This window comes from Channa argus, chromosome 11, assembly GCF_033026475.1.
Source record: "Channa argus isolate prfri chromosome 11, Channa argus male v1.0, whole genome shotgun sequence".
Lineage (NCBI taxonomy): Eukaryota > Metazoa > Chordata > Actinopteri > Anabantiformes > Channidae > Channa > Channa argus.
In genome coordinates, this window is record NC_090207.1 from 17,579,825 (window position 1) to 17,592,298 (window position 12,474).

Sequence of the window (12,474 nt, forward strand, 5' to 3'; positions counted from 1 at the left end):
ATAAAATAGGAATTAATGCATGACCCTTCACACATAATGTTAGTTCACACAAATATCCCTCAGGTTCAGATGAATATAAACACACACACACACACACACCTAAGCGTACAAACATACAGAAGAATGTTCACAAACATTGCAAACACAAGTCATTACACGATTATACGAAAATAGAAAAATGTATGTAGTTAAATGAGCCCTCTAAAGCTGTTCTTTGACTGTATGTGTGCACTGGGGAGGTGGCTGGGTTGACGTAGCTGGGCTTGTAGCATCTGAACATTTTTACTCCTAATTACCAGTTATGTCTGCAGCCAGAATTCTCATCTCTAGATAATAACCTTCATCTCAAATGCATATCCTTAGCTAATGATGCAACATGCATACTGCAATGTATGCTATTAGACTGCTATATGTCCTTTTACATCCCATGGGACACTGAGGTCGTCTAAATTAAGTGAGGAAGAGATGGGGGGAGAGAATGTTTGTGTGTTTGTGTGTGTTTCTGTGAGTGTATCTGGCTTTATGTGCTTAAGTCAGGGGGTAAACATGCACATCTAAACTACCCACTCAAGCTTACATTGATCACTTAGTGCAGAGATATTTCCAAGCCCTGCTTATGAATGCAAAATCACATTGAAATGTTCTTTTGAAAACCATACAAGCAAAGATGGCTTAATGTGTAGGTGTATCATTCATGACACCCACCTGGAGTTATGGTTCAGCTCCTGGGAGATGTCATCCACCATGTCGTTCTCGGAGGCTTCGTGTGCCATGGCCTTACAAAGCTTACAGGCGACCAAGGCCTTGGCCATGGCCTCTTCTCCATGCTGCCAAAAGAACAGTGCCATCTTCTGACGTTTCATTAGCACAGCCCACACCATCAGCTCATGGAAAGGGAAAGGGAAGTGGTTGATTTCTGGGTCATCTAAATCAATGTCCACCTCCTCCTCTCGTTTACGTGTTGTCTTCTGGCGACCTCTGCGGATTGGCATGTCATCCTGGTGGAGATCCATATCAGGTAAGAGGGGTGGAAAGAAAGAATCATCCATGTAGATATTTTCCAAGGAATTTCATGTTTTTGTTCTGTGCTCATTCTGAGCTGCATACAGATGCAGTAGATGAATTCAGTCCTTGGGTGATTCCAAATGGCGCCCAGGAAAAGCGGCTCTGAGATTGCCCACATTAAACAAATGTCTAAAATACCTGGATCATATTTATTAAAGGGGTTGGTAAGACCGAGACAAGAGAAGGCACTAACTGTCATAAACAGAACAATTTAGAAAACCTATAGCAGATGCGGTTTCATATAACTTTTCATAAAATCTTCTCATAGAATTTTAATTGTTGATAGTATAATGCAGTTTACTTTTTGTTTGACCTTTTTTGTTTAAAAAAACAAAAAACAAAACACTAGATATTTCTCCAGGTTTGCTTACCGTTCCTGGTGACCGACACTGCCAGTTGCATTTTAGTAGGCTGCATTACGTTTGTGATTTAACAGGTAGACATGACCGTAGCACCATACATTTCAATAATCAATACTCATGTTTTATGATTACATTGCCATACCAATTATCTTATAAACTGGCATAAAAAAGTAGGAATAAATGAAACAAGGCAATACACACACACAGCCATTCACTTCAGATGTAAGTATCTCTAAGAAACTGAAGATGCATGCTGTGATAAATGCTTTACAGTGGGGACACGTCACAGTATGTATCAAAAGAGATATCTACATACAATTAATGTGTCTGGAGCTATTACACTTTATATGTCCATGACTGGGTTTTTATTATAAATCTGATGAATATGTGAAATGAAAATAACTATGAAATCTATGCAGATTGGCAATAAAATAAATAAAATATGCCTCAAGGTCTTTCTGTCAAAGACTGCAAGACACAGCACACACTGGCTATACACTTAGCACATGCTTCATGAGAGAAGACTGAGTTTTAGATGAGAGACAGTAACAGTGAAGGAAGGACTGAACAACAACTTTGATGGGATCAACACTCACCTCCATCCCCAGCAGTTTCAGGGCTTTGGGCTAGAGAAGCAACAAAAACATAAACAAAAAGAAAAAGGCCTTGTCGAATTTGTTTTACAGAGCAACGTCCTCTATAGACACAACACAGCATAAACTAACTGACTGAAAGACAGATTCAATCACATTATTATGTTAAGTTTAAAAAATTAGGGTTTGGCATTTTTTGTATATACGCAGCAACAATCTCTTATGCATGTAGCATTTTGCATGTATTAATGCAAAATGTATTTGTGCGTTTGGCACTGTACTGTGTATCTTAATTAAAGCAGGGCATGTATGAATTATGCATTCATAAACCATCGTCTCTATTGGTAAAAATAGCAATAGTGTCCAGTGTTTTTTTTTTTTTTTATATCTGCATCTATTTCAAGGCTTTGTTCTTAGGTAACATTTGTTTGTGTGTGTGCATGTATGTACACATTCATTTAATCTAGAAAATCACAGTTACATTGAAACTGACTCCCCATCTTTTTCTCTCCCTTTTTTTGCCTGTGTCTCCATGCTGTTCCTTCGCTGCGTCTTTTCAGCTGCTTTGTTGCTGCCATGGCAGACATACAATAAGATAACTACATACACACACTTTCAAATATGGAAACACAAAGGTACACTATCAAATATAATTTTTTTGACTTATAACATATATATCAGAACAACAGAACATCAATGAATACATTATCATGTACAGTATGTGTTTAGAAAAATGCACAATAATGAAACAGCATTACACAATTTGAGTAATGAGTTTTCCCACTTTGGTTGAAAGCGTGTAATCAGTGAGAGGAGTTTCAATGGTGGCTGGAGCGATGTGTTTACAGTATATTCTTGTGGTTATTATGGCTCATGATAAAAGAGCCACTAGATGGATGGCGGGTTGCATCAAGGCAATAATACATTGCATGGCCACCCTACTTGATGTGGAAATGAAGAATAATGGGAAAATGACTTCTGTGTGAACAGCACCATGATCAGATGGATTTAGTGACAGCTCTACAAAATCAGCTGTACAACTAATCCCTTAATGTTATGTTGACGTTTTTTAAATGCTATTTCAGTGTCTGGGTTTTAGGTTAGAGAAGTCTGGCTGAGATATGCAGACCTACAGAATTTGCCATCACCTCGAAGACAATCTGGTACTATTAGCAGTATGCCTAAAGGTGTTAGTAAGCTTTATTGAATTACTTACTTACGGATTCTTTGATTTTCTGATCAAAGAAAATCCACCTTCAATTTTAAAGTCAAAATACAACAGTATAATACTAACAGTTATCACATCTCATACACTGCTTATGTTATCCATTTTAGCTTTCCGGGGCAAATTTGATCATGAGGCTAGTTGCACTGATTGTATTCCTGTCATTACTGAGATTAAAAATTCCTAGATGTTAGTGTTAAAATTCAATAAGTAATTGGATTGCTAAGGAATCTTTCACTCACCCTCTTGGGTCCAAAGAGGTTGTGGTATAGAGTTCTGAACCGTTTCCTGGTGTAGTTACACCGATATGCCCCACCCATGAGGTATTCAATGACCAGTCCGATGTCGATGAGGCTGATTCGGTAGTCCGGAGGAAGGTTTCCCTGGAAAACCAGACAGTGTCAACAGTTACCAACCCATGCTAACTGATTAATACAGGAAGGAAAGCAAGAGGGACATAAAGAATAAAAACATATCCATGTCAAACTGTTTTCAGCTATAAAAGAAAACGTGATTTTCGGATTCACCTTGAAGTAGATCCAACTGAACCCTGGATATTCTCGCTTGGAAAAAACACACAATGTCAGTAAGTAAACCACACTATAAACAAGGGCAGGGGTGATGAGATACACAGAACCTCTGAGATCTCTCTTCCAACTCCTCAATAAAGCGTTGTCCCAACATGACTGTGGTTTAGTTTATTTTTTGATAGCTGGAACTTTGGTCTTTGTTTGAATGTAGAAAGTTGTACCATACCTGCACAATGTATCAGTAAATTTGGTTGAAGCATATACAGATTGCAGTTTCAGGTATTTATCTTCAAAGTTTAAAGCTCCAAGCTGTAACATATTCTCTTAAATTTATTAGAAGAACAGAATATGAGGTGCAATTGAAAGTTCGAGTGCAATATGAAAATATTCTTTGAGGACAATTAAAGAGTCTAAAAAAATGGATGATTTGTTATAAATGTTTCCCTTATGGTAATAATGAGATCTTCTCAGTGAGGTTCAATGTAGTCTTAAAGAGAGGAATAGAGAAACTGGTAATGACTCACTCACTTGAAAAGAGGGAAAATAGCAAGAAGATAATCACTATTAAAATAGATTTCATTTTGCGTGAGAACTACAATCCTGTCAACACTTGCTGCTCCTAATCGTGCCCCCAACATCTACCCCAGATTCTGCAGTCATTATCCTGAATCCCACTGTTCCTTTGAGCTACTCCAATTACCTTGCATGGCTTTACACCCACCCTGATACCATTTTCATTCTCTTCATTTATATGAGGGATCCTAGAGAGAATCATCTCTGTCCAACTCATTCCTGGCCAACCTTCATATCCAATGATTCAATTTCATAATTTTAATTTCAATGGCCATAAAGCCTGGCAGCACTGCTGCCAAACCCCTGTAGGCCAGAGGTAGGTCAGATACTACTATCTCCCCATTGCACTGAATGCACCATGTGGTTAGCAGAGCCTTACTTCAATTCTCTTTGGTGGTGAAGCTTAAGCTAATAACTGTTTGTTTACACTTCTGTCTATAAAACTTTAAGCACATCGACTGTTCAGTTTTCAATTCCCAGTGTGGTTGGTAAACTCTGTATTCTGGCTTATTTAGTAATAAGGAACCTGCTGTACTGAAAAACTCTCTTCCCTGCCATCATAGGTAGCCTGATGAGTTACTTTTGTTGAGGTGTCATCTTTTGCTAAACGTATAGATAATGTCAGTTACAATTACAATACAGACCATATTCAAATATCTAATGCACTGTACACCAGTGTTTCTCAGTCCCAGTTCTCATGTCAGCCAATGGCCTACAGAACCAATGTACCCAAATATTCCAGCTCATTTCTTTCTGCTCATATTTTCAATTAGCAAAAGTAAAATTGTTCTTTAAACATCCCCGATAGCCCTCTTTTAAATGTGAAACTCAAGGCCCATGGTGTATTGCTACAAACCTTTGGCCACGTAACTGCATTGTTCATTTACTCTACAGGAAAACCAATTTCTGCTTTGGCAGCTGGAGTCCACCAGCCCATCTCTGGGATTCTGTGTTTTCTCACCCAGCTTTCACACAACCTAATGAAAACACCAAATTAAACCAGATAGTGACCTTCACCAGCCCTTGCAGCTTTTATTAGTACAACACCTGCATCTGATCAAAATCAAGTACTGGTGACAGTAACAATCTACAGAAGAGGAACAAAAACAAAGCAGTGACATTATGCTGTCTTAGTCCATGGATAATCTAATAAGCATCATACTGCAACAATAACATACAAACATTCAGCTACACTGTGACAGTTAAACAGAGCTTTGCAAAAATAAGATGGTAATGTTCTGCCATGCACTACAGTGTGTTTGCATGTTTATGAAATGATGTAGTGAGATGTCATGCATCATCAGTTATATATTCTATGTGTGCCAACTAGAGATCAGTGATGCATTCAAAGTCAGAGAGTAGGTAAAGGAAAGAGTGAATACAAATACAGTAGAGTCTTTCCAGGGACTCCCAGAGGAGTGTGCAGCATTAGTTCACTCAGTAACCCATGACCTCTACATTATCTATCAACAGTTGGATCACCCCAATTGGCATACATGTGCTTAATGCAAAACTCTAGGATGCAGTTTTCTTTTCAGCAGTAATCATTGAAATGCTATAGATGAGCAGAAAACAATATTAAGGATAGTGTTGAACTTTTTTGAGTTACTGAAAGATGATAGTTCCTCCTTAAGCAGAACACTTCTGTGCAGGTTAATATAAAACAAATAGCTACAAATCAAAAAGAACTACACTTATTAATGGCATTAATAATACAAATAAAAACACATGGAATCTGGGTCTACAGAGTCAGCCTCACAGCAGTTCCACTGTGGCCTCAGTTTGTTCAATTTCAAAGTTCTGTGGATAAAACAATGTTTAATACATGCAGTGTTTGTTTAATATGGCAGTGTTTGCCTTAGAGAAAGAACAGAGTAAATTGCTGAAGAGTCATGGGAGGGATGAAAGTCGTGCACAGCTCTATGCAGCCACTGCAGCCAGCAACTCCAGCTGAAAGAGAAAAGCTAGCCTCCATTTGCAGTTAACAGCAACGAGGCTAGAAAATGTAGACACACAAACTGCAAACAGAGTAACAGCACACATTGCAAAAAAGCAACTGAAACTCTACTAAGTCAAACATGTCTTCTTTAAAACACACACCCAAGCCAACATTGCCATACTTTACACAGCCACAGAGGGAGAGAAACGGCAATGATGCGCATACCTTTTTGACATCTCTGACAAGGTGATACAGTGTATTGGATGGTCCATGTCTCTGTTGGGAGAAAGAAATTTATAAAAATCAGACACAGTAGTATATTATGTTCACTGGTCACATCAGTAGTACAAACTTGTTCTCTAGCAGCTTAGTATGTTTCATGCAAGCAAGCTTTCAATCAACATTTCCCTGTGAAACTCAGTATTAAAAACATTTGCCAAAAGAAGCTGTTTAATTGTGTGCTACAACTATACGATGCAGCATTATATTTATGATGCATTTATGCACACTTGTTATTACCGTATTGTAGAGCTCCTCCAGTCTGGAAAGTGTGAGGAAACGGTGCATACTGACTCCATTTTCAATCAGAAGCTTGACAAAGTCCACTCTGTCCAGAACTAATGCGTCCAACATTGCCTGCTCCAGGGAACCAACCTAAGGCACATGATTTTATGGTGATACCATACACTGTACTACAAACTATACAGGATTAATAAAACACTATTCCTTTCACTAAAGATGTGAGTGGAGCCACAATAACTGTATCATTTTAATATCTATTTATATTGTTTCCTGCATTTTCTCTATCATATCTTATGCCTTCATACAGCACACAACCAATATAAAGAAAGCTGAAACTGACAGTTTCAAAATCTAAAGTTCAAAAACCACAAGGAATGCATACTTTCCAATTATGCTCACAGATAACCACAACAGTCTGTGATTATTATACAGTATGCAACCATTTTCGGATCCAATCACCCATGACTTATACTGAGTTGCTTTCTGCATCACAATTGCTTTAAAAGCTAAAAGTATCACCTTTTTCCTATTAATCAAGTTATTTTGTCCTAAGATGACACATTTTCAATTGAATTTCTAGTATGCTCTATAATTTTTGTTCATTACGTAACCAATTAAGTTCAATTCAAGACTGAAACACACAATGCTTAAAAAAGCCCTTTTGAGTACGGTCACAATATCTGCTATATAATGTGTAACAAGCTTTGTTGATCTTACAGGCCACTGCTGTCCGTAGATGAAAATCTGACTGCGGGCAATGTCCACTCTGTTCCATGCCAGAGCCAAACTCAGCTGGTCAGGAGCGGAAGCATTGGCACCTGAGAGAGGATAAAGTATTTTATAAATAAATGTCATTTTCAACACTGATACAAACTCTAGAGTAAGTTAGATATTTATTAGTTCTCTTTACATGCTCACATTCTCTTTACACTACATATGATGTTGTTTAATCTTAGGTGAGAAGCAGCTATTGAAAAACATGTTTTCTTATACTGTATTTCACAGTGTTTATGTCGGTATTAATGGTGAATCAATGTAAAGTACCAGTGGGGTGAGAGATATTGTGACTGCAGCTTCTTCAATTGTGTAGTTTTGATTAGGAAAAGATAAAACTATTCATTTGAAGCTGTTGTCAGCTGTTATTTGACTTGTACTTGATTATAGTGGGACTGCCCAGATCTAATGTTGTAGAGATGAGGAGCCATTTCTGCCGACTAAGGAAAGCTATCTCCAATATTAAAGTGCCGGAGCTAAGGACAATGTTTGAGCACTGCAGGCAATACATCTTCAGGCTTGGTAAATCTTTGCCCTTATGGCTACTTGTGTTTCCCTGTCTGCGTGCAAAGCATCTGCTCTGTTCCTCTATGTATTTATATGTGCCTGTCATGTGTTTCTGTAGAAAAGAAAATGTCTTTGCGTTAGTGGATGACAGCTTTGGTCTTTGATGTATCATTACACTTGAATCATCCCTGCATAAAATTTGGGCTTTGTTGCTTTAAGAACACCATTTACAGTTTTCTGGTTTTCTGGTAACACCACATGCCCACAACATATTTATGGGGAAGAAAATAACTGTAGTACATACAGCATTGAGGCAGGAAGGAGAAATAGTGTATATAATAATTTGGACAAAAGGCTCAAAAAGCAGCACATGGACAGATCCAATTAGCTCACTGCAACACATTTGAAAGTAAAGACAAGCAAAAAGACATCCTGTTTACAAGATCCAGTGGCATCCTGACATTAAAGATAAAATGATACTGAATTGAATGTCATTTCGTCTTATCCTGTGAGTTCAGGGTCACCGCAGCGGATCATTGTCCGCATGTTGATTTGGCACCGTTTTTACACCGGATGCCCTTCCTGACGCAACCCTCCTCAATTTCTACCAGGCTTGGACCGACACTGCACAGCTGGGGAGGGGAATGGGCTGTCGTGGCATGTCCTGGGGGCTTACTGCATACTAGTATTAAAATGTCCATGATTTAATTCTTTGAAGGGACATTTCCCATCTGTTTCTCTTCAGGGGGAAAGAAATGATTATGATGAGCTTTAAGGATAACTTGCACCTTTGTGTCACAGCAATAATGTCAAGTAGTTCAAACTGCAAGTATCTCACAAGGGCTTAGATGACTGTGAGACAGAGCAATAGCTGGTGGAATGGAGAAATATGAAAATTTGAATGTTTTAAATTAAAATAAACCTCATGATTTTTCATTCATTCAGCTTCAGTGTAAAATATTAGAATGAAAGCAATTGCAGTTAAACTGTTATAGTCAGACACAGATTATTTGTAGCTGCTTTTGCGACACATTTCAAACATTGTTGACCATCAAGAACTAAGATAAAACACAGTGTGCTGTTCACGTTAACTATTACATTGGGGGTAGCTAGGGGAAGTGCAGAGGAGAAAGAAAAAACTACTTATTTCACACTTCACACAAATCCAGCATAAAATAAAGTATTATAATAACCCCTTGTGTGTAGACATGACTAATATTTAATAAGCACACCGGTTTTATCCCTTTAAATAGTACTTTGTCTGACTTTAAGGCCTTCACAGCATTGCTGGAGGATAAAGGTGTAAGTTCAGACACAACCCTGCTAATTAAATGCAGAGCTCACTAATAAGCACTTTAGTGAAGTGGGGTGTATGTTCAAAGGCAGGGTGGCCTAACTTTATCAAAGACCTGTGGTTTCATGCCTACGGGGAGCTTGAACTGCAGACGATGGACTTTATGAACCCAATCTTACGCACACTGACTACTTCCGACAGCAGACAATCAATTACACCAATCTCCCCTCTGTTACACCGTGTAACTGCAGTTTCCTTCCTTCACTGTTCGCACTCTCTCTCATTCACCCGCAAAGGCTCACACTCTCAGTGCTGCTCCTGCTCTGTTCCCCTCTCACTGTGTATTCCTGCTTAGGAATCTGGTTTGTTGAGCTTCAGGCGGTAGCTCAATTCTTCAGCAAAAAAGTCTAATCCAACGTTTTCAAAAAGCTCTCAGGCAGGATGTTACTGATTCATTTTACACTAAAAGCCTTAACGTGTATCATTCACTTAGCTGCAGAATGAGACTTGCATGTAAAAGGACCATCATGCTGTTTACCATAAAGCATTTTTTGTCTTTTTTCCTAATGTTCCTCTCTATTCCTTGTTTCCTTTTTCCTTGTCATCTAAAAAGAAAGTTAAAAGAAAGAAAACAAATGATGGATTGATCAACAGATGAAATAAACAGAAAGCATGTGTGAGAGATTCTGAGATGGAAATAAAGATCCAGGAGTGAAGCATGGGTCAAAGAAACTATTCAACTTAACATGATTTACATAAATTATGTAAAACATGTTTCTCTTTCACTTTCGATCTCTTCAGTCTCTACTAGCTTCGTCTCCTCGTCAACCTCTGTGGAAAAAAATGTTTCTGTGAGGTACAGTTTTTGAGATAGTCGATCATATTCTATGAACTGCTAAGCACTCCCACAGGGCTCAGTGTTCCTTTATACACACACAACTGTGTGTTTACATATTCCTTGCAGAGGCAAGAGCAACTGTGATCAATGAAAGCTACTGAACAACTAATCGAAAGTATAGATCTATAATCCTCTGTGCGTGTGGGGAGGGGTGGCTTGGGCATGGGAAACAATGAAGTTGGAAATAAGTTGGAGGATTGGGAACCATGGAGGTTGAGTTAAAATGCTATTTCTGCACTTAATTTTTCAATTCTGCATATAACATTTTTCAGCAGTCCAAGATTCAGAACATCTGCTAACTGTATATTTTCCTGTGTCATTTTTCAGTTTCATGCATCGTTTTGCTGTTACTATGCTGATTTGTTATTTTCCATGCGTTGTGGTGTGACATGTGGCAGAAGGAAACCAACACAGCTAGTGGCATTTAAATGATAATTTGCATGGATGGTAAACAAATGCCTCCAGATGACATCACTTGAAAGGAGCCTTCAGTTTAGATTGTGTTATATTGTTACTAATACTATGGAGTTTGTTATCATGGTCAACCTGCTTTCCCAGAGCTCCCCAAGATTACATCATCTGAACTCCTAATGATGAAAAAGATAATAATATAAGCAGTGGAATATTTTAATATAGTGAAGTCAGAGGGAAGTTTAAAAGCATTATTGTACATTTACACCATTATCTAAAGCCATAGAAAGCTGATTAGAGACATAGAAAGTTGAAAACTGGTGAAATCATCATTTAAGAACTTGTTAGACGTAGAAGTAAATGTCTTATCTGGAATGACAATGTATTGTTAGTTCAGCATTCCCTTTTTAAAAATAATTATTGACCTGATGAGCAATACATTTTGTAAATAAAAATTCAATTGAAATACATACTTTAAAAGAAAAGCCCCAAAAGAGATGGCACTTCTCATAATTCATTGGTGACTATAAGTGCCTTGCTGTAATTATTTGTCTCTGGACACAGAGTTAATAAACGGCTGTGTTCACACTACTTAATTATTCTGCAGGTGCTGCTTTCGTATTAAGGTTTTATTAGCATACAAAATTCGAAATTGAACTCACTGATAGCAACATGATAGCTAGTTATATATATACCAATATAGCAACAACATCCTCACATTTAAAGAATAGTTTGATATTTTGTGAAATGTTTACAAATGCCAAATGCCAAGAGGTAAAAAGCTGTTGAATAAGTTAGAGCCAGTGGTCAGTCAACTTCACTTAGCATAACCAGGGAATTAGAGGAAAACAGCTAGGCTGTCCAAAAGTAATACAATCTGCCTGATCTGTCTGCTGCTCATTAAATTAAAATATTATATGTCATTTTTTTAATCAGAAGAAAATGATCAAATCTTTATGATTTTATTATGTTATATGCCAGACATGCTAGTAAAACTAATATTTAAAAAAAAATCTGTTATTTTTGTTAAAGGACTGAACCAGTGAACACTGCACTTATATTAGACACGAACAATGGTTTTTGTTAAATCTATAGGTAAACCATTGTTTGATAAGCTAATAATATCAAGAGTGACACTAGGAGCTTGGCTTCCTGCCCTGCACGACTAAAAATTGATTAAAGGGGCCATTAGCTGAGATAAAAAACCCCACAGATGACTATATTATATTTCTCAGTTATAAACTGAAAAAAAAAATCTTGTGTTCTTTGAACAGGGACATAAACTAGGACAGTGTGTGGAATGCTTTCTGAAATGATATCATCTTCTATTATGTAGAGAAAGTCCCAAATAACAACAGGCCCGCAGCGTGGCTGTGAAATTGAAATCACTTACACTACACTTATGCTCCAGCACACATACTGTACATAAATAAACACACCCACCTTTGAGTAATGCAGTGAGGATGGCAAGGTCAATGTCTTGATGACCCTCCGACCCCATCCGGAAAACTGTTATCTGGGAGACAATGAGAAAGCGAGACAGAATGGAGGGAAGGTGAGACAGACAAAAAGAGTGAGAGAAACATGCTTTAACTCTACAGGATCCAAACTATTTGAAATGGACTTTAGTCCTGAGCCGTTTTACTTTTGTTTGCTGTATCAATGCTTATGGCATAAGGAAATTCATTCAAATCTTGAGTGAGAGTGCTTTCATTTGTTGTATTGAACTGTTTCACTAAAGCCACTACTGCTGAGATGCTCAAAAAGAGGGAGTTGAGAGG

General features: G+C 37.8%; 1 protein-coding gene across 15 annotated transcripts in view; it reads right to left on the reverse strand.

Moving 5' to 3' along the window:
- The window catches only part of trpm3 (transient receptor potential cation channel, subfamily M, member 3), a 136,527-nt gene that overhangs the window by 19,716 nt on the left and 104,337 nt on the right, over positions 1-12,474 (reverse strand). For 7 of the 15 annotated variants that reach the window (XM_067520040.1, XM_067520038.1, XM_067520049.1 and 4 more), the window contains exons 9-16: positions 12,137-12,209; positions 7,527-7,627; positions 6,807-6,941; positions 6,513-6,563; positions 3,773-3,808; positions 3,488-3,628; positions 2,024-2,053; positions 706-998 (exon numbers count right to left, since the gene is read on the reverse strand). In XM_067520040.1, the coding sequence (XP_067376141.1) occupies positions 706-998; positions 2,024-2,053; positions 3,488-3,628; positions 3,773-3,808; positions 6,513-6,563; positions 6,807-6,941; positions 7,527-7,627; positions 12,137-12,209 (860 nt within the window). Of the gene's footprint in view, positions 1-705; positions 999-2,023; positions 2,054-3,487; positions 3,629-3,772; positions 3,809-6,512; positions 6,564-6,806; positions 6,942-7,526; positions 7,628-9,922; positions 9,990-12,136; positions 12,210-12,474 lie in introns of those variants that run through there. The other 8 variants (XM_067520042.1, XM_067520051.1, XM_067520039.1 and 5 more) reach the window with 2 other exon arrangements.